This window comes from Mirounga leonina, unplaced genomic scaffold (assembly GCF_011800145.1).
Source record: "Mirounga leonina isolate KUSES-001 unplaced genomic scaffold, KU_Mleo_1.0 Mir_168, whole genome shotgun sequence".
NCBI classification, from domain to species: Eukaryota; Metazoa; Chordata; class Mammalia; order Carnivora; family Phocidae; genus Mirounga; species Mirounga leonina.
The window spans coordinates 46,818,664-46,846,034 of NW_023270426.1; the positions used below are offsets into that span (position 1 = coordinate 46,818,664).

At 36.2% G+C, this 27,371-nt stretch overlaps 1 protein-coding gene across 1 annotated transcript in view; it reads right to left on the reverse strand.

Annotated features, from left to right (window-relative positions):
* Positions 1–27,371, reverse strand: part of ANKRD31 (ankyrin repeat domain 31) — a 140,655-nt gene that overhangs the window by 75,590 nt on the left and 37,694 nt on the right. Inside the window, exons 7-11 of the mRNA XM_035015066.1 lie at positions 25,344–25,901; positions 22,716–22,987; positions 20,251–20,360; positions 13,555–13,710; positions 4,580–4,722 (exon numbers count right to left, since the gene is read on the reverse strand). Coding sequence (XP_034870957.1) covers positions 4,580–4,722; positions 13,555–13,710; positions 20,251–20,360; positions 22,716–22,987; positions 25,344–25,901 — 1,239 coding nt within the window. The remainder of the gene's footprint in view (positions 1–4,579; positions 4,723–13,554; positions 13,711–20,250; positions 20,361–22,715; positions 22,988–25,343; positions 25,902–27,371) is intronic.

Below are 27,371 nucleotides of genomic sequence, written 5' to 3' on the forward strand. Positions count from 1 at the left end.
CAGGTATATGTATGTATGTATGTATACATATATTTTTTTCTTATGCAAGTGGTCATATAGTATATACATTCCCTTATATTTTGCCCCTGAACAACAAAGCTTTGAGACTGTACCATACCAGTATAAAATAAACTTCATTATTTTTATCATTTGAGGAATAGTCTACTATTAAATGTACTGCACTTTATTTAACCAGTACCGTCCCAATAGATGTTTAAGTTGCTTTCAAGCTACAGATATATGTCTTAATTATCTTTATATTGCCAGTGCCTATCTCAGTGTCTGGCACAGAGTAGTCAATAATATTATTTAATAAAAGAATGCATGTAATCAGGGAGGATATGCGGAGTAGGATCTAAGTAACCCTACACTAAAAGGAGACTAAATTTTCATGTTAATATCTGGAATGAGAAAAAGGATCTGAATTTCTGTAAATTGTATATACCCCTCAAATTAAATATATATGCATTGTTCCTTTTATAACAGACCATACTAGGAGAGAAAAACATAATACCACAAAGAGACAATATAAGCCAGATCCCTTAAAAATTATTAAGACTCAGCAATTCTGTTTCTCAAACTATTTTATTATGAGAATTTAACGCTAGATAGGGAAATTGGAAGTAATAGTATATATAATTAAATCTATAATTCATATATAAGCCAGGTGTAAGAGGATAACGAACTTATGTCTGGATCTTCATGTTTTGTTCAGCAAAGAAAATAAAGAGTATATAGCTTTCTTTTAGGAAAAGAAATTTTGAAGAAGAAGGTAGCGGGAGGGGAAGAATGAAGGGGGGGAAATCGGAGGGGTAGACGAGCCATGAGAGACGATGGACTCTGAAAAACAAACAGGGTTCTAGAGGGGAGGGGGGTGGGAGGATGGGTTGGCCTGGTGGTGGGTATTGAGGAGGGCACGTTCTGCATGGAGCACTGGGTGTTATGCACAAACAATGAATCATGGAACACTATATCTAAAACTAATGATGTAATGTATGGGGATTAACATAAGAATAAAAAAAAAGGAAAAAAAAAGCAAACAACACAACACAATATGAAACAAAATAAAAACACATAAGCAGCAAAAATAAATAAATAAATAAATAAATAAATAAATAAATAAATAAAAGAAGTTTTGGGAGGGAGGGAGGAAGATGGCAGAGGAGTAGGGGACCCTAGTTTTGTCTAGTCCCTAGAATTCAGCTAGATAGCTATCAAATCATTCTGAACACCTGTGGACTTAACTGGAGTCTAAAAAAGAATTGCTGTAATTCTACAAATAGGAAAGTGACCACTTTCTGCAAGATAGGACGTACGGAGAATCTGAGGTGATATATCGGAAGATAAACTGTAGGAGAAGGGAGTCTCTGTCAGCCGGCTACTGGAAAGTGATATAGCAGCAGAGCACAAAATGAAAACTTTTAGAAGTCTGTTCCAGTGGGGAAAAAAGAGAGAGAGAGAGAGAGAGAGAGAGAGAATATAATCAGACAAGTGAACAGAACAGAGCAATACACTAGATCCTGGGTGTATTTTGTTTGGTAACTTGTTCTTAGTAATGCCTACAGATTCTCAAAGATCACTACATTCTTGTCTAAATGTCTCCCTTATGTCTAATAATTTATTCTTGATTTTTCTAAGGAATCAGAATGAGCCAATCATCTATAATTCTCAAATTTCATCTTTTTCAATTTAAAAAATGTATTTCTTTTTAACAGTTTCAGTGAGATATAATTCACCCATTTAAAAAATATAATTCAAGGGGCGCCTGGGTGGCCCAGTTGTTAAGCGCCTGCCTTCGGCTCAGGTCATGCTCTCAGGGTCCTGGGATCGAGCCCAGCATCGGGCTCCCTGTTCCGGGGGAAACCTACTTCTCCCTCTCCCACTCCCCCTGCTTGTGTTCCCTCTCTCACTGTGTCTCTCTCTGTCAAATAAATAAAATCTTTAAAAAAAAATTAAATTAAATTAAAAAATAAATAAAAAATACAATTCAACGTTCTTAAGAGAGTTGTGTAACTATAGCTACAATCTAATTTTGGAACATTTCTTTTTAAAGATTTTATTTATTTATTTGAGAGAGAGAGAGCATAAGCAGGGGCCGGCAGTCAGAGGGAGAAAAGTAGGCTCCCTGCTAAGCAGGGAGCCTGATGCAGGACTTGATCCCAGGACCCTGGGATCATGACCTCAGCCGAAGGCAGAGACCCAACTGACTAAGCCACCCAGGCATCCCTAATTTTGAAACATTTTAATACCCCTAAAAGAAATCCTTTAACCATGACCCGTTACTCTCCATTCTCTACTCTCTACCTTCCATTCTTTAAAGATTTTATTCATTTATTTGACAGAGAGAGACACAGCGAGAGAGAGAACACAGCAGGGGGGAGTGGGAGAGGGAGAAGCAGGCTTCCCGCTGAGCAGGGAGCCCGATGTGGGACTCGATCCCACGACCCTGGGATCATGACCTCAGCAGAAGGCAGACGCTTAACAACTGAGCCACCCAGGCGCCTCTCTACCTTCCATTCTTAATGTTCTCTCTGTCTCTAAAGATTTGGACTATTGCAAATATTAATGGCTTTTTACTTCTTAAAAAATAGGGTATTATCTTTTAGTATCTCCCATCATTTAGTATAAAATTCAATTCCTGTAAGACAACATATATTCAAGTTTCTTCAACTCTGGAATATTTAAGAAGTTCACACTCTCCAGGTGCTGAGTCCAGCATTAGGTTCCCAGGGCTTCCCTGTCTGACATATGAGTCCTGTGACAACTAAGGCATGGGAGCAATACAATATTCAGGGTCTAGACCATTTTTCTGATCATCTTTGCATCACATAAGAGATTCCCTCAAGGTTAGCCTAAATCCTTATCTGATGCTCTTGCCATCCCTACTCCATCTTCCAAAACAATATCCTGCCCTACTTTGATTCTTAAGGCTTTGGTTCTTAAGTCAGTCCAGAACTGACCTGGAGTTTTGGAAATCTCTCTTGGACTGGGTTAAGCAACTTTTTGGCTCCCCGCAGCTAAACAAAACGGGACGGCAATGAAGAAGACAGTGATTTTACCCCACCCCACTGGGTTTCAGCTTTTAATTCTCATGACCATTCTTGAGACTTCCACTTCTGTCTTGTCATTCTCTTTTCTCCTGCCATCAGTCAGGACATGCCACAGTGCCAGAAGCACACGAGTCACAAGAACACAAGTGGGAGTAAGATAAGTAGTGAGGAAATTAGATCCTGGAATCAGAGGCATGTGTCTTTGGTCCCTTTTACTACACTGAGGGAGTAGGATAAGGCTACATATCTGGAAAGGCCACACAGGAGACAGCCAGTTGTCGCCCATGAGGCAGAAATTGACTAAAGCCAAGTTACCGGATGGGACAAAAGAACTGAGAAAGAAACAAGGAAAAAGTAAAGTGCTCAGGGCTTACCTTGCCCAAAGGGGTAAAAGACTCTTGACTAGGATAGGTCAGCCCTGACAACTTGAAGAGCAGACAACTTCTACCATGAGTAGAAGGAAGAAGTGCTTTGGGGAGGTTTCTCTAATGGAGGCCAGCTTTGAAGAGGGGGTAAAGGACAGAGAGGGCTCACACCATCACTTGTCCAAGCCTGCATTCTTCTGGCCATTAAATTAGGTCCCAAGCAGAATTCCCTCCCCCCAGCCCTCTCTACAATGTGCAGGGGGGACCACCTACTAGCAAGTGATATATTATCAAAAAAGGGAAAAACAGCTTAAACTTCCCTGAAGTATTGTTTCACATTAGGAAGGGATATGCTCTGTCTATGCCTGTGGCTCCAGGCAGCCATCTCCAGCTCTACGTGTCAGGCATTTCTTCTGGAAGTATGTAGAACATAACTTCCTGAGCCCAGCTGATTAGTTCCCTTTCCTACCCTAGGAACTCGAACCCAGAGACAACTTCCAATACCTGAAATAAATAACAGGATATTTTTAGCAAGTACCTCAGTCCTATAGCATGGTGCCTAGACCAGAAAAATGTCTGGGAAGCTCAGAGCTTAAGTGACTTCTGAAATAAATGTATGTGCTGGGATCAATCATCTTAATTTAATATTACTATCAATCATCCTAATTGCAGCTACTATTAACCAATCTGTATGGAACTACAGTGTTTTGATATTTTAACCATTGGTACATCTACGCTAGTATATACTGGCTGATTATTAAACCCAAGAAATTCAGGTCTTATGTGGACTCTGAAAGTGACATTAGTGTCCATAAAGCTGGATGCCTCCTGTTAGGACTGGACATCACTGTGTAACACTCTACAAGCAGGAAACTTTCTGGTAAAACCTATAAAGCACCATACTGAAAGAGTCTTAAAGAAGTGTAAGTTTAAAAAAGACTATGTATAACCAAAACATGATCTGTACTTATTAAAAGTAACATGTAAAATGGCATCTACCATATTAGGAACAACAAATCTATTACACAGTAAAATTTTATTACATATTCTGATTATTCATTAGCAGAATGTACTAAAACGGAATTCCTAAAACTGATAGGTTCCAGAGATTTTTAATACTTGCAGAATGTAGTATTTGCTTTGCAAACAAAAACATCACAGTACCTTGTAATGTCCATTTATCACAGCATCATGTAGGGGAGTGATCTGGTACATTCCTTTGATATTTACATCTGCTCCACCTTTTAATAGTTCACTTGCTGTCTGATAAAATCCTCCTACACTAGCTTCATGAAGTGCTGTCCAACCTATTATACAAAAAGGAAATGGTATTTATGTTTGCTATCTTAATGTTTTGTGCTTGCCCATAAAATAAAAACTCTATGTTGTTTCTTTAAAAATATTTTGATTATATGAGACAAGATAATCTTACCATGAAATAACTTGTATTATTAGATGAATTCAATAAATCTGAGGACCAAATCAAATTCCTACTCCCAACTCAGTTGTGAAAAAATATGAAAAGTAAAAAATTTCTTTAAAGAAGTAAAATATTTGAAACTATTCCTGCCCTTCTCAAATAAAAAGGTTGTAAGGGAGTCATTATTAGCTCACAGAGAATGCTAGTTGCAGGCTACTTTCCTGGAGAGAAGAGAGGGAAAAAAACTTTATAGCTCAAGGTACTTCCATTAAAGTAACACAGCTAGTAGGAATGCACAGAAGTCACTTCAAAAACATATATTTCTTTTCTCCTTATTTTAAAAAGCTATTTACCGTAGTTCTTTTTTTTTTTAAGATTTTATTTATTTATTTGAGAGAGAGAGAGAGTGTGGGGAGAAGCAGAGGGGGAAAGAGAGGAACAAGCAGACACCACGCTGAGCACAGAGCCAGATGTGGGGCTTGATCTCACGACCCTGAGATCATGACCTGAGCTGAAACCAAGAGTGAGATGCTTAACTGACTGAGCCACCCAGGCACCCCTATTTACAGTAGTTCTAACACCACTATTTTAAGAAAACCAGTCGTACAGACAAGTATCCTTTATCCTTGTTAGCCAGAGACAATGGTGTAAGTTATATTTATTAAATTCCAATAAATCATAGGATTGATGAAAGAAAACCTAAAAGTTGCATGTTAAAAGTGTATTTCACTCTTTCCAGAAGCTTTTCCCTAAGCCAGGGTTTCTCTAACTCAGCACTAACATTTTGGGGTGGATAATTCTTTGTGGTTCTGAGCATTCTATTAGATGCCAATAGCACCCCACCCCCATTCCAGTTGTAACAACTAAAAATGATTCCGGAAACTGCCAAATCTCCCCTGAAAGGCAATATCACTCAAGACCCATTGCTATAAATATATAGAAGCAGTTTCTCCTATACTAATAATTAGAAAGCTTTGAGGAAGAAATGAAGAGTATCAAATGGTTAATAAAAGAGTTTTTTTCCTATAAATTTTCTTAAAATGCATGTGACTGTTTAAATTGAATATTATAACATTATATTTTCGTGTTATTAATGTATATAGATGTTATATATAGTACAAAAGGGAGATGTGGTCAATGTTTTTACATTTTTAGAAATATTAACATACTAACTCTAAAAGGACTGAAACATTAAAGATGTATATTTCAATCACCAGAGTAACTACTACAAAGTAATGCAAAGACAAAGAGAGGGGAAAAAAAGATAATGTGCACAAGAAAAAATTAATTAAACTGCAGTCCTCAATCAACCTTTTATATTAAATGAAAATTGATTAATCACCCCAATTAAAAGGCAGAGATTGTCAGAATGGATAAAAAACCTGTCTATAAGAAATATGCTATCGGGTGCCTGGGTGGCTCAGTTGGTTAAGTGACTGCCTTCAGCTCAGGTCATGATCCTGGAGTCCCGGGATCGAGTCCCACGTCGGGCTCCCTGCTCAGCAGGGAGTCTGCTTCTCCCTCTGACCTTCCCCCTCTCATGTGCTCTCTCTCTCTCTCATTCTTGCTCTCTCAAATAAATAAATAAATAAAATCTTTAAAAAAAAAAAAGAAATATGCTATCTATAAGAAATAACTTTTATTTATTTACTTAAAAAAATTTGTTTTTATTTATTTATTTGAGAGAGAGAGAGTGAGTGAGAGAGAGAAAGCACGAGAGGGGGAAGGGTCAGAGGAAGAAGCAGACTCCCCATGAGCAGGGAGCCCAATGTGGGACTCGATCCTGGGAACTCCAGGATCATGACCTGAACCGAAGGCAGACGCTTAACTGACTGAGCTACCCAGGTGCCCAAGAAATAAATTTTAAATAAAAAGACATAGATAGGTTGAAAATAAAAGGATGGAAAAAGATACAGCAAACAGACAAGAAATATAAGAAGGCTGAATGCCTATATTAATATCATATATAGTAGCTTCAAGACAGAGTATATTACCAGAGATAAAGAGAGGTATTTCATAATAATTAAAAGGTCAATTTATCAGAAGACATGAAAATTACAATTGTATATGTACCTAATAACAAAACTTCAAAATATAAGCAAAAATGGACAGAATTAAAGGGAGAAATCAACAAATCCACAATCACAGTTGTTAATATTTCAACACCCTTCTCTAAAATGATAGATCAACTAGACAAAAAAATCCATAAATACAGACATGATCTGAATCTTACCAACCATCTTCATCTAAGTGACATTTATAGAACATTGGATACAACTGAAGAATAATCATTCAAGGGGCGCCTGGGTAGCTCAGTCGTTAAGCATCTGCCTTCAGCTCAGGTCATGATCCCAGGGTTCTGGGATCGAGCCCCGCATCGGGCTCCCTGCTCAGCAGGAGGCCTGCTTCTCCCTCTCCCACTCCCCCTGCTTGTGTTCCCTCTCACGCTGTCTCTCTCTCTCTCTCTGGCAATTAAATAAATAAATAAATAAAATCTAAAAAAAAAAAAAAAGAATAATCATTCAAGTACACAAGGAATAGTAAGCAAGAAAGACCATAAACTAGGCAACAGACCAATTCTCAATAAATGTAAAAGGATCAAATCCGCAGAAAGTATATCCTTTAACCAAAAGGAATTAAGTTAGAAATCAGTACTAGAAAGATACCTGGACAATCCTCAAATATTTAAAAATTTAACAACTTCTAACATAATCTTGGGGTCAAACAAATAATCATACAAGAAATTAAAAGTATTTCAAAGTGAATGATAATGAAAATATAACATAGTAAAATCTGTTGGATGCAGCAAAAGCAGTATTTAGAGGGAAATTTAAAGCTTTAAATGACTATAGCAGGAAAAATGTACAAAAATCTGTGACCTTATTTTCAACCTTAAGAAGTTAAAGAAAAAAAATTAACCCAAAATAAGTAGAGGTCAAAAGAAGCAGAATAACATTTAATACAGATAAGAGAGAAAAATTTAAAGCCAGAAGGTAGTTCTTTGAAAAAAAAAAAAGGCAGTAAAATTGATAATCCTCTAGCTTAAACTACTTTAGGAAGGAAGGAAAAAAAAAAGAAAAAGGAAAGAAGGAAGAGGGATAATGAGCAATATCAGGAATGAAATATAAATAGCCCTAAAGATCTGCAAATATTAAAACACTAATAGGGGAATATTATAAATGACTTTATGCCAATAAATTCCGTAAGTTAGATAAAAAGGACAAATTCCTTGAAAAAGTACAGCTTACCAAAACTGACACAAGATGAAACAAAATATGAATAGCTCACACATAGGAGAAATTTGCATTTATTATCAAAATCTTGCCACAAAAAATTACAGGCTCACATAGTCTCACTCTAAGTTCTGTCAAACATTTAAGAAAAAACCCCCAATCTTACACAAACTCTTCCAGAAAGTAGAAGAGAATACTTCTTAACTCATTTTATGAGATCTACATAACCCTGATACCAAAACCAAAATCATTACAAGAAAATTATGAACCAATATTACTTACAAACATAGGTTACCAAAAAAATCTTTAACAAAGTATTAGCAAATCCTGATACCAAAATCAGACAAAAGCATTACAACAAAAATAAAATTACAGACCAATATTACTCATGATCATACATGCAAAAATCCTTAACAAAAGAGTAGCAAATTGAATCTAGCAATATATAAAAGGGTGATTTATCATGACCCATGATCCATTCCTGATAAAAATACTCAGGAAATTAGGAATGGATTCCTCAATATCATAAAGAGCAGCTACAAAACCTACATCTAACATCATGCTTAATGGTGAAATACTGAAGAGGCAAAACTATAAGAAATAGTGAAAAATATCAGAGAAATATCAGAATAGTGGCTTCTAGAGAGTGGGGGTGGGGAACGACTGGGAAGAGGCATGAGGGAAATTTCTGGGATGTTGGTAATATTCTATCTTGATAGGGGCACCTGGGTGGCTCAGTCAGTTAAGTGTCTGCCTTCAGCTTGGGTCATGATCCCAGGGTCCTGGGATTGAGCCCCGTGTCAGGCTCCCTGCTCAGTGGGAAGCCTGCTTCTCCCTCTCCTTGCCATTCTGCCTATCTGTGCTCTCTATCACTCTGCCAAATAAATAAAATCTTTTAAAAAAAAATCTATCTCGATAGAGGTTTGGGTTACACAGGTGAATATATTTGTCAAAATTCATCAAACAGCACATTTAAGATCTGCATTTTACAGTATGGAAATTTTACCTCAAAAAAGAAAAAAACTATGGGCGCCTGGCTGGCTCAGTCGTTAAGCGTCTGCCTTCGGCTCAGGTCATGATCCCAGGGTCCTGGGATCGAGTCCCACATCGGGCTCCCTGCTCGGCGGGAAGCCTGCTTCTCCCTTTCCCACTCCCCCTGCTTGTGTTCCTGCTCTCGCTATCTCTCTCTCTGTCAAATAAATAAATAAAATCTTTAAAAATAAATAAATAAATAAAAAGAAAAAAACTATTGAACTCAGAGATATTAATGCTGAGGTGTTCAGTGGTAAAATGTACTAACTTTCTTTGAAATGCATCAACATAAAGATGGATTGATGGACGGATAGATTTAAAGATGGATAGGAATGAAATAATAAATATTTATTAATCTCTGCCCCCTGGTTCCTGGCACAGAGCTCCTAAACCCTTGTAAACAGGGGTGCTAGGACAATCTTTTGTTCTAATATTTGGTCTCTCACCCCAGTTCCTCATACAGAAGTCCCAAGAGCTTTGCAATTTCGTAAGTGATAAAAGTGTCTGACAGGGAGCTCCTAAATCCCTTGCTATTCCCTGGGTGACAGAAGTATTTTTTGTTCTAATGAGGCAACTTTTGGTGGACTCCTGGATGGGGGCTGGTCATAAGAAAGACCAAGTCATGATCAGAAATTTGGAAGTTTCACCTCCAAACTCTGGGGTTTGGAGAACTTTTCCAGTTTGTTCAACACATCTACATGCTGGGAAGGTAACATACTCCAATTCCACAGGGATAGAAGCTCCTGTGCTCCAGGACCCTCCCATGCCTCACTCTATATCTTCATCTGGATATTCATCTGTATCCTTTGTCATATCCTTTATTATATAATAAACTTACATGGTAAACATAAGTGTTTCCCTGAATTCTGTGAGCTATTTTAGGAAAAGATCAAATCCGAGGAAGCGATTTGTGGGAACCTCCAATTTGCAGCCAAGTTGAACAGAAATTGCAGGTAACCCAGGGACCTACTACTTGTGATTGGCATCTGAAGTAGGGGTGGCTGACTGATCCCTTAACCTGTGGGATCTGTACAAATTTGGGTTAGTCAGACATGAACTAAATTGCAGGTGTTGGAGAACCGCTTGATGCATCCAAAATCCCACACATCTGATATCAGAAGTGTTATGAATATAAGTAGAAGAGAAATACATGAGTGTTTTTCCTTTATAGTAAGTATGCAATAAAAATAAGTACGTAGAATCTAGGTATTAGGTATCTGGATGCTTAATGTAGAATTCTTTTACCTTTTCAGTATGTTTAAAATTTCTCATAATGTTAAAAGAAATTTCAAATATATAGCTCACATGTGAACTTTTAAAACATAACCACTTAAGGACTACTTATTTTTAAAAACGTAATATAAAAATTATCTCCCTCCAATACTATTTGATAAAAAGTTTGAACTCATTTAGGTTTCGGGACCTGTGGAAATTTGCTTATCAATGCGTATATTGGTTAACCTGATTATCTGCCACCAGTCTAGGATGAAAAATGAAATATAAGAAATCCAAAAGTTATTAACTCTGAAATGTAGATGATGACTTTCCTCCTAGGAAACTTCCTTTCCTTATTTAGGTTTTGCTTAAGCTACAATAAAAATTAGTTTCCTAAAATGGACAAAAACAACTGCTATCGGAATGAGAAAACCGTAACAAAGGATTAGTTTTGTTTTCCCTGAGCCAGAATGACTAAAAGATAAGGTAAATGTAAAGTGGAAAACCAGTCTCCTATTTTAAATTCACTGCAGAAAATTCCCAAAGAAGAGAATTAGTGCATGTCAGTAATTCAGAATAAACAATGGGGGCTAGGGGAGGACTAAAAAATGAATGCCACTTTAAGTGAGACCCAAGCAAGGATGACCCAGTGATGAACAGTATCAGCCTTTTTTTTTTTTAAGAAGATTTATTTATTTATGGGGTGAGGGGAGGGCAATGGGAATCTCCAGTAGATGTCCCACTGAGCGAGAAGCCAGTCGATGCAGGGTTCGACTCGGGGATCACTCGGGGCTTGATCCCAGGACCCTGCAATCAGGACCCCTGAGATCAGGACCTGAGCCGAAATCAAGAGTCAGATGCTTAACTGAATGAGCCACCCAGGTGCCCCTGATTAGTATCAATCTTAAGGTTGAAAGAAATTCCCAGCATTGACAAAGCCAGAAGGATCTTTATTCTGTAGACAGAGCCACTGTAGACCAGAAATGGCTACACAATGCAGAAAGAAATCAAACGTACAAAGAATTTCCCTTCCCCTGGGGATTACTCCTTCTGTGTTATAAAACCACTCCTTCGAAATAAAGATGGATCACATTTTACAACAGATCTTTTATTATCTTCCAGATCTGCAGGTTGGAAGATCCTTAACAATTTCTTTTCTTTTTAAAAAATTTAACCATCTTAAAGAAAATCTCTCTAAAGCTTTATAAGATAATAACTATCCCAGAAAGTGAAAATAACAAATTTTAATAAAGATCATAATATTACTAATAGGCTCTAATGTAGCAACTGTTAACACCCACAGAGGTGTAAGTTCACGTTTCCTTGTGTTTTAATGTGCCAGAGACTTAGGAGTCAGGTAGAATTCTGTGTAAAATAATGCTCAAGGCATTGGTCTGAGAGGGTTTTAACAATGAAGCTTAATGAGATCTGTTTTTGGGTATTCAGAGTTTCTTCAGCCTACTTCCTGGTTTCACCATTGTTTCTGATAGATGAAGAACTATTGCAATCGTTTTTTTAAATCAAAGACAAAGATACCATAAAATGCAAATGAGACTTATAATGCAAATGTTACCTATGACAAGACCATTGGTCTGTTATCGTAACATCTTAAGAATTTCTCAAAAGGCACTTACCCTTTTTTGGACTGTATCACAGACTATATTTAAACTTTTCTAGTATATTTATCTTTCTGTTTTCATAATACCTGGTACATAAGGGGCATACTGTAAAAGCTCACTACAATGAACTGGTATATTACATGGAAGTCATACATCTCTTGCCAGTAGCTCTTGAACTTCACTGAGAATATAAATCATCTGGGGAAATATGTTAAAATGTGGATTTCAAGGTTTTAACCTACAGATTTTAATTGTGAGACTGTGTGTGTGTGTGCATGTGTGTGTTTTGGAGGGCAAAATAAACATTTTAAACAAACTGCATTTTAAACAAACATTGCAGGTGACTCTGATGAATATGGTTGTAGTCAAGTCTTTAAAAACACTACCCTCTGCAATTTTGTAAGATGGAATAGCCAGAAGTAAAGATCAGAGCTAAGATGCAAAATGAGAAGGAAAAGTAGAGAACAAAAGACTTCAAAAAGCCAGGAAAATATGTTAAGGATAAAAAATTCATTAAGGTCACAGAAGTATCTAGGGCAGTGAGGAGAAAGTGCACAATAAATTGCCGAAGGCAAGCAGGTAACAGACACCAAGGATGTTAACAATGGCACAGAAAATGGCTCATGAAAATAAGTATGTTAAGAGATTCTTGGGAAGTCCATAAAGTAAAGTTAGCTGCATGTAGAGCTACTCCTGAACTTAAGGAGCAGATAGAGACTAACAGCAAGTACATTTCGCAAGGAAGTAAGTGCTTTGGCTAGCAAATAAGGATCCAAGGTTGAGGGTTACAGGACGTTGGCGGTTCACTTGGGTATGAGATTTAGAATAATAGCCTGTTAAAACCCTGATTATTACATAAATGCAGGCTTTGCTAAAGTAAGTGTAATCACCAGCTTGTCCATGGACTGTGCTGTTCACCCCTGTGCATCCTAAGACTTTTCACAGTTTCATAAACTGAGAAAGTCTAGAAACATTAGTAAAAGTATGGACACACAAAAGCACTACCCAGACTGGCCCAGTGCTGCTAAGTGCCTTACGTACTTAAGTGTCCTTAAGGAATCATTCTTGTCCAGAAGAACATCAGCTTCTCTCCACAAAAAAGACTGTATTAGAGATCCAGCCTTGCAGAAAGAATGGTCTGAGTTCCCTGCCCCACCATCTCTACCTTATACTCTCTTCTCTCCATATCCCTGGCCATTGCCCCTGCTGTACATCTACTGTACATCTACCATGTTATCTCAGTTTCCCCCATAGCTCAGCATACCATCAGCTTCTTTCAGCTTTTGAGCTCACTTCTCTTCCATTCAAAGTTGAGTCTCACAGTAACAATGCCCATACAAACCCAGCAAGTCAGCCACAGGAACCATATCCTGTGGGCCACCTGGTGGGCCCTGGGTAGGCAAAATCTTTGAAGGTGCAATAGAATGCTCTTCTGCCCCTGCCTCCCGACCTTACCACTTCCCTGGGAGATGATGGTGATCAGCTACCTAAGCAGAAAAATTACCTGGAAGCTTTCTGTTTGAGACTTGCCTTATACCCACTTTGTCATACTTTCATAGGAGTTACTAAGCAGAAACTACAAACCACTCCCAAGATAATTGTGGGTTAACCCCAACTTACCAGCATAACTTGGCTGATTAACATTTCCCCCTTTCATTATATAATGATGAACAAGATCAATGTCATTATGCAGAGCAGCCTGATACAGTAAGTTCTCTCCAAAAATGTTTCTACGGTTAATGCTAGACAGAGATACTTTATTCCTCTTCATTTTTTCTGAAATGAGGGGATGAACAAAAGAAAACAAAAAGTAATAATCCTTATTTAAAAATCAGGAAGAATACAGGTAATAGAGTGAATCCAGTCAACATTCTGGAATTATTTTATGAAAGAGTATTTCATCCATAAACCCAACAATAATGTTATCTACATGCAAAAAGGTAAAAGAAAAATATCATTAGTTTGAAAATACTTGCAGTACATTATAAATTATGTAAGCAGTTTATGTTTATTGAAACCCCATGAAAGTGAATACATGAGAAGACTAACAGATTACTTTCTTAAAAGTTCTGGTGAAAAGGATTATTTAAATCTAGAATTAGGTGTTATTAAACCCAACAAAATACTATAGTACCAAAATGTGTTTTAACACCAAGAGGAGAAAAATCTCAGAAGTATATAAGGAAGATACAGAAATTAACCCAGTGAGGCCAGAAAAGAGAATGCTAAATTTCTTTCTTTGCTACAAACAGCTGTCACAAAATTAAATAAAGACATATGGTCTTGATCTGTACAATAGTTTTCTTTCCTAAGCCAGAAAATAGACAATTAAAATAGATTCCCAGCTTATAAATATCAGGTATCATTTCTCCACTGTCTCCTAAAATACTGACATTCCTTATTTAGATACTCTAAATTCTGTCAATTTTTATGGATACTAGTTCATGTGGTTTTCCTGAATTTCAGAATAACTATGACTATAGCTTTTCCAATTTTGATCTAGCTAATCTGCCCCATCCTAAAATCTCACAAAAGTAACTGAGTACAGCAGCACATTTTTTAATGGATCACCATTTATCTGCTTTGCCTTTATTAGATTCCCTCCATTCAGTTCCACTGTAAAACAAACCAACTTCTGAACATTTGAACCTATCTTCCCCCACTCAAGACTACAAAGCATTCTGCTCCTACCAGATAAACTGTATGCTTACCCAAAAAAAAAAAGTAGTTTTTACTCCAAGCTCTGTCTTTGCCAGTTGTACTTGCTAGTTATATAATTTATTAGAAATAACAAATTAAGAATACAAAATTTTTCAATGAAAACTAAGATGTAGAAGCCATTCACTTCCAATCATGACTAAATAATTGCCATGACTTGCCCTTCCATTGCAAACAACTAAAAAAACTACACAAAATATACGGGGTAAAAAAATTTAGACACTGGAAAACAGGCAATTCAGATCTATGACTCCTTCCAGAGAAGAGAAACAAGAGAGTGAGCCCTAAGATCACTCTTGCCTGAAGGCACTTTCCAGAATATAGCAAAAGCATAGCAAGGTGATCCTGCTGAGCTGAGGAAATAGAGATTCAAGTTTCAGGAGGCTAGGGAGATTAGCTTTTGCACAGTAGGGTACGATGAGGGAAGAGAGAAGAGGTACCGAAATCTATAAAAGGGACTCCTTGAGTCACTATCTAAATACTAAAGTGCTCATATGTAGGTTGAGTCTTCCTGAGGCTGGGCAAGAACAACTACCCAAGAACTATAAAATAACAATCCTGAGAGATCATGCAGGCCTGGGAAACATTTACATTCCTGACAGCCTGAGGAGAGAGACCTTGCTAACAACCGGAGCATTAGTAGAGACCCTTGACAGGTCATGTCTTAGTAGAAGGGGCTAAACTAGCTATATAGTAAAGCCTACATCAAGCCTGCCTAATAAGGTTTTTAAAAAAGTTTTGAAAGGATCAATCTGATCTTCAAGTAACTTGTAGGCCAAAACAAAATTCAGTACTTTTAAAATATACATTCAATAACATTTTGTTGCATGTGGATTTCTAATTGCTCTTCTCTACAAGCCTTATGCCTTTGTCAAAACTCAGGGTTTATTTCTGAACTCACTACATTGATCTATTTCTCTATCTTGATGGAAATGTCATGCTATTTTGATGACTAGAGCCATATCATTTTTTTGTTTTGTTTTGAGAGAGAAAGAGAGAGAGTGTGCATATGTGAGTGGGGAAGGGGAGAATGGGCAGGGGGGAGAGGGAGAGAGAGAATCCCAAGCAGGCTCCATAGCCAACACAGTCATCTCACAACCCTGAGATTATGCATGACCTGAACTGAAATCAAGAATCGGATGCATAACCCACTAAGCCACCCAGGTGCCCCACCATATTTTTTTTTAAGATTTTATTTATTTATTTATTTATTTATTTGAGAATGAGAGAGAGAGAGAGCCAGGAAAGGAGTAGAGGGAGAGGGACAAGGAGACTCCACGCTGAGCACAGAGCCCAACGTGGGGCTTGATTCCAGGACCCCAAGATCATGACCTGAGCCGAAATCAGGAGTCAGATGTTTAACTGACTGAGCCACCCAGACACCCCATCCTGTCATATAATTCTTAAAATAAGGCAGTGTTAGCCCTCTAACTTTGTTCTTTTTCAAAACTGTTTACCATTCTAGGTCCTGTGCATTCCATATGAATTTTAGAACCAGTTTGTGAATTTCTACAAAAAACCCTATAGGAATTTTGATTGGGATTGTGTAGAGTTCATAGATAATATCTGAGTAGAAATAACATCTTAACAATATTTAATCTTCTGGGGCATCTGGGTGGCTCAGTCGGTTAAATGTCCGACTTGATTTTGGCTCAGGTCATGATCTCAGGGTTGTGAGATCAAGCCCTGTATTGGGCTCTGCTCAGTGCGTGGAGCTTGCTTGGAATTCTCTCTCTCTCTGTCTTTCTAAAAAAACAAAAAAGCCCCCAAAAAACAATATTAAGTATTCTGACTGATGAACAAAGTAATATCTCCCCATTTTTCTCCATTAAATTTTCTTTGATTTTTCTGAATAATGTTTTGTAAGTTTCAGTGTACCTGTCTTTTACATAGTTTGTCAAATTTATCTCTATTTCATATTTTTGATACTATGGTATCAAATTTCACTGTCTAAATGTTACTAGAATATAGAAATATAATTAGTATTTGTATATTGATCTTGTATCCTTTAATTGTGCAAAATTCACTTACATATAGTTGCTTTTACTATACATTCCATCAGATTTTCTAATAGATGATTACGTCATTTGTGACTAAACACAGTTTTACTTCTTTTTTTCCCACATGGATGCTTTTTATTTGTTTTTCTTTCTGACTGCACTGGCTAGAACCTCTACTATGATGTTCAACAGAAATAGTGAGAGCAGACATCCCCTGCATTATTTCTGATTTTAGGGGAAAAGCATTCAATCTTTCACTACATTAAGTATAATAGCTGTATATTTTTTTGTAGATGCTCTCTGTCAGGTTGACAAAGTTCCCTTCTATTCTTAGTTTGCTGGGAGTTTCACCAGTAAGACATGTGAGGTGCTGTCAAATGCCTTCTTGACATCCCTTGAGATGGTAATATGGTTTTCTTTTTTAGCTTGTTAGTTAGTGAATTATAGTGATTGATTTTCAAATGGTAAAACTAATCCTGCATTCCTGGGATAAACCCTACTCTGTCATGATGTATTATACAATGTTGAAATTGATTTGCTGAAGTTTTGTTTATATTTTTGTATCTATGTTCATGAGACATATTCATCTGTAGGTTTCTGTTCCTGTGATGTCTTTGATTTTGTTTTCAGTTTATTAGTAGCTTCACAGAATGAATTGAGAAGTATTCCCTTATCTTCAACTTTTTGGAAGAGTTTGTGGAAAATTGGTATTATTTATTCCTTAAATGTCTGTAGAATTCACCACTGAAGGTGTTATGAACTGAATCCCATCCCCTCAAAATTTGTATGTTAAAGCCATAATACAGTAGGATTTGTGTCCTTACAAAAAAAAAGTAAGAGACTTTAGAGTTTTCCACATATGCAGGAAAGACACTTAGAGAAGGCGGCTGTCTGCAAGCCAGGTAGAGGTCTTGCCAGAAATCGAATTTTCTATTATCTTCATCTTGGACTTCTAGCTTCCAGAACTGTGAGAAAATAAATGTGCCATTTAAGCAATCCAGTTTGTGGTATTTAGTTATGGTAGCCTGAGAAGACTAATCCAAAAGGCTTTGGGCCTAGAAGTTTGGGCCGAATCAAGAGTCAGACACTCAAACAACTGAGTCACCCTGATACACCTAGAATAAATCCCTTTAAGTAGAATTGCCAATTCAAGAATTGTGACTTAAAAGTCTGAAGAATGTAAATAAACTGCCCTGTGAAAAGACTGAACAGGGGCGCTTGGGTGGCTCAGTCAGTTAAGCGTCCCAGTCGTGGTTTCAACTCAGGTCATGATCCTAGGGTCCTGAGATTGAGCCCTGCGTCGGGCTCGGTGCTCACTGCAGAGTCTGCTTGTCCCTCTCCCTCTGGTCCTCCCCCTGCTCTCTCTACGTCGAATAAATAAATAAAATCTTAAAAAAAAAAAAAAAAAGACTGAACAAACTTACACTATTACCAACAACATAAGAGAATGCTTACTTTTTCCATATTCTTGCCACTGGGAATTCTCAAGTATTTAAACATTTGACATTCTCTTAGTGAAAACTATACTTCCTAATTTATATTTTTTTAAATCATAAGTGAGATGTTAATCCTTTCAATTATTTTTAAAAAGATTTTATTTATTTATTTATTTATTTATTTGAGAGAGAGAGAGAGAGAAAGAGTGCAAGCAGGGGGAGGGGTAGAGGGAGAGGAAAAGGGAGAGGCAGGGAATCTCAAGGTGAGCAAGGAGCCTGATGCAGGGCTGGATCTCAAGACCCTGAGATCATGACCTGAGGCAAAACTAAGAGTCAGATGCTTAACTGACTGAGCCAACTAGGCGTCCCAGTTATTTATATATATATATGTATATATTTTTTTCCTGTGAACTGCTTGTTCATGTTCCCTACTCATTTTTCTTTATCCTTATTGTTTTGTAGGAGCTCTTTGCATGCATGTTAATGCAATTAACCCCTGTTATGTGTTATTGATATTTCTTCTGTGCTCAATGTTTGGTTTTCTTTAGGGTATTTTTCCGTACAATCTTTTTAAAATATATGTAGTCAATTTTATCATTCTTTTCCCTCCTGGCTTCTGGGTTTGTCATTTTTTAAGAAGGTTTTTCCTCTTCAGAGATTACAAAAAGATTCACTTATGTTTTCTTCTAGAATTTTTTTTTTCATTTAATCTTTGGACAAAATGGAATTAAATTTAGTATAAGGAATGTTATAGGTATCCACCCAATTTTGTTTATGTTTTTACTGTTTATTGCTTGGTCCTTCTTTTTGCCACCAATTTGAGATGCCATCTTTATTATATACCTTCCCCAAAATTCACACTGTATCAGGCTTCTACATTTAAACTCTATTCTGTTTCAACAATTTATCTGTCTATTCCTTGCCTGTACCAAATTATTTTAATTTCTATGGCCTTCTAATTGCTTTTATATTATGTACAGCAGGTTCTTGTCTCTCCACTCTCCCTGTGCTTTTATTTTTCAGAATTTTCTAGGCTAGTCCTTCATATTTAGTATCATTTTATAACATTCTAACTAATCTCCAGCTTTATAAAGCAAAACAAATTAGCAAATAAACAAAAATCTGTTTTTGATTGAGCTCTCACATATTTATAGAGTAATTTAGGGAGCAATAAATTTCTTACAAGACTGAACACTTATGGTCAAGAGTAAAGTTCTTCTTTTTATTCAAGTCTCTTTTTTTGTTAAGTCCCTCAGCAGAATTTTCAACCGTCTTCTCACAGGTAAGGCACATTTCTTATTAGGTATACAAGCAGGTATTTTCTCTTTTATAGTTATTATAAATGGGACTTTCTCCTATATTTTTCTAACTGGGTAATACTTATACATATGAAAGGTATTTATTTTTGTCTTGTTTCAGTTCACTGAATTTTTTAAATGTCTTATCTGGAAAAAAACCTCAGACTTCAAAAAAGTTATAAAGACAGAACAAAAGATTCACCCATTGTTAGTATTTTGCCACCTGTTTACATCATTCTATCTCCCTTTTTATATAAACACATGCATGCACACATATATATAAATAACTTACATACACCATGTCCCATTACTCACTAATGCTTATGTGTGTATTTTCTAAAAACAAGGACATTCTCTTAAATAACTAAATTATTATTAAGTTCAGGAAATTTAACAATGATGTATTATTACTTAACCTACAATCCATATTTTAATTTTGCCAGTTGTACCCCTATTATATTTTAACCAGTCTTTCTAGATTCTTACGGTTTCTCATAGTTTCTTAGGTTATTCTTTGGGGTTTTATAGGAACAAAGAAATAACATCCAACACCTAGCCTTATGCTAGGTTTACCACACCACAAATAGATCACATATCTAAATTTGAAAAGGGTTCTGTAACTATTCTCTCCAAATAGAAGTATAGAAAAAATACCAGCCTATAAGCCAGAAGTTCATGATCAAGTCCTAGTTATGCTACTAATAAGCTGTGCAATGCTGGGAAAAAACCTTAACCTTTATGAACTTCCTCATCAGTAAAATGAGAAAGTTGAGATAGATAATCTCTAAATCCTTTTCAGTACCAGTATTCTATGTTTCTATAAGTTACTTGGTTAAAAAAAAAAATAAATCAAATATGTCTCACCATTTTTTCCAGCAAATTTTTTGTTTCTCTGCATCTGTTCTCCACTTTTGAGTCTGGTTGAATGCATATTCTTCCCTTTACCTTTAATCATTAAAGCAGGATCCTGCATTCTTGAAACATAAAGGTGTTCTTAAAATTACTATCATGTTCTCTACAACAATTCATAGAGAATCATACTAAATTTTTACTCAATTTTTAAAACTGAAAGGTATTTTACTGAGCTGCTATCAAAGAGCATGGCAGTTTATTTTTTTTTTTAAGATTTTATTTATTTATTTGAGAGTACTGAGTACTGAGGAAGAGGAAGAGGGAGAAGCACACTCCCCACTGGGCAGAGAGCCAGATGTGGGACTCAATCCCAGGACCTTGGGGATCATGACCTGAGCCAAAGACAGACGCTTAACCAACTCAGCCACCCAGGGACCCAAAGAGCATGGCAGTTTAAAATATGGAGATGGCTCCTGAGTAAACTGCAGATAATTCTATGACAGGCATGCCAGTTTTTGTGGCTTCTAGCCTTTTCTTTGTGCCACCTGTGGGTTTCTCTCCTTCAGAAGCAGTCATCTACAAGTATTCTGAGTCTCTTGCCCCTCACTCCCTAAGCTGGCATGCCATTATCTAATCACCTTCTAGGGAAAAAGACAGGCTCTTTGCAAGAAAACAGGACTTGCCATGTGGGATTACACTGATCAAAAACTGCAAAATAGTGGAATAAAGAATAAAAACAGACACATAGCTGAATGGAATACTGTAGAGCTAGGAAATAAACCAATGTATATATGGTCAATTAACTTAAAATAAAGGAACCAAAAATATACAATGGGGAAAGGACAATCTTTTCAATAAATGATGTTTGGGAAACTGGATAGCCACATGTAAAACAATTAGACTGAGCATTGATCTTACATCATACACAAAAAATCAATTCAAAATGCATTAAAGAAAGACTTCATTGTAAGACCTGAAACCATAAAACTCGTAGGAAAAAACACAGGGGGTAAGCACCTTGACACTGGTCTGGGCAATGATTTTTTGGATTTGGCACCAGAAGCAAAGGCAACAAAAGCAAAAATAAACAACTAGAGCTATATCAAACTAAAAAGTTTCTGCACAGAAAAGGACACCATCAACAAAATAAAAAGGCAACCTACTGAATGGGAGAAAATATTTGCAAATCATATATCTAATAAGGGGTTAATATTCAAAATATATAAGAAACCCATACAACTCAATAACAAATGAGCAAACAATCCAATTAAAAAATGGAAGAGGAACTGAAAAGATATTTTTCCAAAGAAGACATCCAAATGGCCAATAGGTACAGGAAAAGGTGCTGAACATCACTAACCAGCAGGAAAATGCAAATAAAAACCACAGTAAGGTATCACCTCATACATGTTGTAATGGGTATCATTAAAAAGACAAGAAATAACAAGTGTTGCTGAGGATGTGAAGAAAAAGGAACCCCTGTGCATTGCTGGTGAGAATGTAAACTGGTGAGGGCACTATGGAAAACCGTATAAAGAAAGGGTCCTCACAAAATCAAAAATAGAACTACCATATGATACAGCATTTCCACTTCTGGATATTTATCCAAAGGAAATAAAATTACTATCTTGAAAAAAATCTGCACCCGTGTCCACTGCAGCTTTATTTACAATAGCCAGGACATGGAAACAACTTAAGTATCCATTGATGGATAAATGGATAAGGAAAATTGGTGTATATATATACACACACACATACACACACACATATACATACATACACACACAATGGAGTATTATTCAGAATAGCCATAGAAAAGGAAATCCTGCTATCTGTGACAATGTGAAAGGACCTAAAGGGCATTATGCTAAGTGAAATAAGTCAGACAGAGAAAGACAAATACTGTATGCTCTCACTTATATGTGGAATCAAAAAAACAAAAAACAAACAAAAAACCCAAACTCATGGATAAAGAGAACAGACTTGTGGTTTCCAGAAGCAGGGGGGTGGGGAGTGGGTGAAATGGGTGAAAGTGATCAAAAAGTACAGACTTCCATTTATAAGATAAATAAGTCCGGGGATGGGACGTACAGCACGGTAACTGTAGTTAACAATACCGTATTGCACAGTTGAAAATTGTTGAGAGAGTAAATCTTAGAAATTCTCATGACAAGAAAAGAAAATTCTGTAACTGTGTGATGATGGATGCTAACTAACTTAATTTAAAAAAGAAAGAATGGAAATTAGCATTAGGCTGAAATCCAACAAATCTCCCTTTACTCTGTCTTTTTTTAAAAAAAAGTAGAAGAATTTTCTGGGTTAAAAAAAAATAACTGTACAGTAAATAAGGCAACAACACTAAAAAATAAAGTTCTTCACTTAGGGGTAACTGTATATTGACTCTAGTGTCCCAAGCATAGAATTATCTATAAAGTCTGTAGCATATCTAGAGAGAGAGATATAATTTGGGAGTATACCTGAAATTCTTAGTTGAAGAGTTATTATTTGTTTGATTCTCACTGACAAGTATCTTTGGTAAAATCTTTTTTGGCATCTTATACTTGTCATCTGTGTGCTTTTCATTTCTGCCTGCTCTCAGTCTGGACGATCTCCTTAACACACATGGAGGGTCCTCGTCAGACTTATTTTCCACCGAATTTGAATTACCCTTATTATTTAGTGGATCACAAGAGGTGACACTTTGATGAACCAACGTTTGCAGCCCAGATAGACTTGGATCTTCTAGAGTCTGTAATAAGATGTAAATACACAAATAATTTTAACAATGCAAAAGATTTAAAATGAGAAGAAATTAAGTTTTATCTTGTCCTTTGATTATACAAAAATGCCTCTTATAAGATGAAAGTACAAAAATCCACAGGCCACATAATAAAAATTTAATAATATAATAATAATAATATAATAAAATAAAATATAATAATATAATTAAAAGCCTCAGACGAGAAGAGCGTAAGTAAAAATTATTCTTATCAATATTCATCCTTAAAATTCAAGGGCAAAACTAAGGTTACTCTGGATGCTTTAACTTCACAGGAAATAGGCAGCAAAAAATGATATACAAGAACAGTAGAAACGTCATACTAGGCCAGATCAATGCTCTGTTCAGCCCAGTGTTTGTTGTTTGACAGCAGGGAGTAATATTTTGTGAGACAAGGTTGTACATAACTTCTATTACATTGATTTTAAAAGGTTACCAGTATATCATGAATGGCTCTAACTTCCCCTTAATAATCCATTATAGATTTAACTTTCATGAAGATATATGTTTTTACACATATCATGTAAACCTTTCTTGAGCTTATTTATATATCCAGCTTGCAAAGCTTTTTAGCATAACAAGTTCCATATTTTTATTATGGCTGAGTAAAAGGGTATTTAATTTGTTCTAAATCCATCTCTTTTTTACTTTTTACTTTACCTCTCTTTTTTTTGAACACTTGCTAAATTCATGCTCACTCTATTAATACCAACCAATTATAATCTCCTACATTTTACTTATATTACCTCTTTTCAGATTAGAATACTGGAATGTTTAATTTAATCTTCATACCCTATCCCCATGATTAGTTTTTCTTTTTCTGGATTTTTTAAATTTTATTATGTCTGTTTTGAGATGTTTTCTATGAGAATTGCATGCAGTATTATGCCAGGTATGTATTTTGCAACATGTGCTTAGTAATGTGTTATTCAAATTGTCCCAGGGATGTTCATAAAAGTTACCTGGTAATAGCCAAAAGAAAGAAAATAATTCAAATGACCATCATTAGTGAATTAGTTAAGTAAATTATATTTATATATGTACACACACACGCGCACACACACACACAAAATATCCATATAGTCGAATAGTATTTAGCAAGTAAAAAGATTTTAGTATGCTACATTCACTGACAAAGATAACCAAGATGTATTATTAAATTTAAAAAACAAGCTGCAAAATGTCAACTATACTTTCATAAAAAATATTTTAAAAAGTTGCAAAGCATTATGTATAACATAGTCTCATTTATATAAAACAAACTTACATAGAATATGCATAGAAGAAACTGGAGACAGATACACCAAATTGTTAATGGTGATTATCTCTGAAATGTGGAATTGTGAGGGACTTTTTTTATTATATTATTATGTGTATTGCTGTAATGTTTGATTTTTTTTTATAATGAGGGTGTATTACTATTGTAATCAGGAAAAAAAATAAGATTCCTTTAAAAAGGAAAAAAACCTGTTAACGTAAAAAAGAGACTTGGCTAGTGGTAGCCCACTGCACGGTCTCCAGGCATAATACTGCAGGAATTCCAAACCGCAGGAACTGTGCTACTTGATAGTAGCCTCAGACATTGATTGCAAAGTTCTGCTGAAGCCAGGCATAACTTTTTCCCTCTCCTGGCAGCCCAACCGCATATATTCTATCCTCAACTAGAAATTAATGTGGGATATCTACCTCTCTACTCTGCACCCAGGTAGGCATAGTGATTTTCTGAGCTAACAGGAAAAAATCTGGTAGATAATTATTTCCTTCCTATATACAAGCAATCTAATAATAAGTCTCAGGTCTTTGATGAGAAACTTCTCTACTTCAACACTTAAATCCCTTGAAAACTCTACCCCTGGAATCTCTAGAAAGATCAGTTTATGCTTCAAATTCAAAAAGCATCTTCTGAGTGTTGATATTTGGGAAGAGGATTTGAATTTTTTTTTTTTAATTTAAAGATTTTATTTATTTATTTGACACAGAGAGAGAGACAGTGGGAGAGGGAACACAAGCAGGGGGAAGGGGAGAGGGAGAAGCAGGCCTCCCGCGGAGCAGGGAGCCCAATGTGGGGCTCTATCCCAGGACCCTGGGATCATGACCTGAGCCGAAGGCAGACGCTTAACACTGAGCCACCCAGGTGCCCCAAGAGGATCTGAATTTAAAATAAAGTATATGGGCAATGAAGACTTGGTAAAGGTCACTATAAAAGGCAAAATCATAGGCTCACACTTGCACTTACATGCTGCAGTGAAAGATGCTTGTCCTGCAGCTCCCCTAACTTGGAATCTTGTTCAAAGAGTGGAGCAGAACAAAGAGACTCAAAATTCACCTCTGCTATTTGTGTACAATCTTCAGTGGTCTGAGACTTCTTGGGCTCCACTCCAGAATATTCATTTCCAGCCCTGAGACTGCTGCCTCCCTCTTCTCCATGACAGACGGGTCCCACGTCGCCCTCTGATAATGTGTTTAGGACTGCTAACAACTCAGTTGGCAATGCATCATCCTTTGTGTTTTCTAGTAAATCTTTGTGACATGTCAAAGATACTGATATGGAACTTGGAGAGTTGCTCAATGGGTTAGCCAACTCTTTAGGTTCAAAATCACTCATTATTTCCAACAGTCTTTCCTCCTGAGTGATTTCTGGTGATGTGAGTAACCTTTCTAAGGCAGACACAAAAGTTTTAAGAGAACTTTCTTCATCCTTGGTTTCTTCAGAATTCATGGTCAATGTGGCTTCCTTTCCAGACTCAGAAAAGTTGTTTGGTACTGCTAAGATCTTCTCTGGCTCTAGTAATGGTTTCTCCTTTACAACCACCACATCAGATACTTTAGTAGTAGTACCTGAGAGAAAGCTAATTTCAGGAGAGTCTCTGTCTGTGTTTAGTTCCTGTGTAGAAACAGAAATTCTGTCATTACAGCATATGCCAAAATTAAAATTAAAACTTCATAGTTTTCTAGTTTATCATCTAGGTAAATTACTACTAACAAGTTTTATCAATTTTCTTCCCCTTCCATAAATAAAAATACTCTACTAATCTCCTATACCAAATTACTAATGACTCTGAATACATGGCTAAACATTCACAGAGGACCAAGAGTAAAATTGGCTGCGTCATAATTATAGATGCCAATTATCTATTCAGCTAAGTTTAAATTATTTGTGCAAAGAGAAGAGATAGAGTGGCATGAATAGTTAAATTAGTAGCTCATCTCAAAACTCCACTGCAGTTAATGACTGTAAAATTATCCCTTGCCTAAAATCACTACTAGGGTGCCTGGGTGGCTCAGTCGGTTAAGCATCCAACTCTTGATCTCAGTTCATGTCTTCATCTCAGGGTCATGAGTTCAAGTCCTGCATTGTGCTGGGTGCACAGTCTACTTAAAACTAACTAAATAAATTAATTATATTTAAAAATCACTATTGAACTTTATAAAAATCATTAATCAAGAATAAAATTGGTGTAGTTTCACCTTCTTTTTATTCCCCACCTCTGTATCACGATGTAACTATGAAGTGAAAAGGCCAAAGGAAAGAAGATCAGAGGGGAAAAAGAAGAAAAATAAAGACACAGCTCTATGTAAATATTACGGGCCTTAGCTATAAATCAATGGTTCTGCATTATGGTTAATTTAAACACATAACACAAAACTTGTACTTCTACATGATTATTACTTTTCAAAGACATCATCTTAACAGGTTATATATACCTGTTCTTATAATTTTCCAATGCTCAAGATATTATTAGACTTCCTCTTTTGAAATTGCTTTCAAAAACCATTTATAAGCCATTCAAAAAAGTCTCAATACTTTGAAGACACTGAACATTTTTTTTTTTTTTTACCATTAAAAACTGTTAATGTGCCAGGCACCTGGGTGGCCTAGGTGGTTATGTGTCCAACTCTTGGTTTTGGCTCGGGTCGTGAGATCAAGCCCTGAATTGGGCTCTGTGTTCAGTGGAGTCTGCTTGGATATTCTCTCCCTCTGCCCTTTCCCCTACTTGTGCACGTGTGTGCGTGTGCTCTCTCTCAAATAAATAAAATCTTAAAAAAAAAAAACAACCCTGTTAATTTGCTTGACCTTAAATAATAGAATGGGTTTCAATGACTTTTGGCTATTTCTAAAAATCAAATCCATCTTCCATTGACACACCATTCTGACACAATGTACTGTAATCTGTAAGCTCTCTGGTATTCTGATTTGATTTGAATAAGAGAAATGAAAACCATTTTATTCTACCCTTCCTTTCCACCTGCCACCATTTATCTTCTCTATATGTAGCATACAAAGCTTAAGAAGATATATTTATTAGTAATGTAAAATATAATTTGCTCAGAAAGATAAAAGGAATTTAGAAAA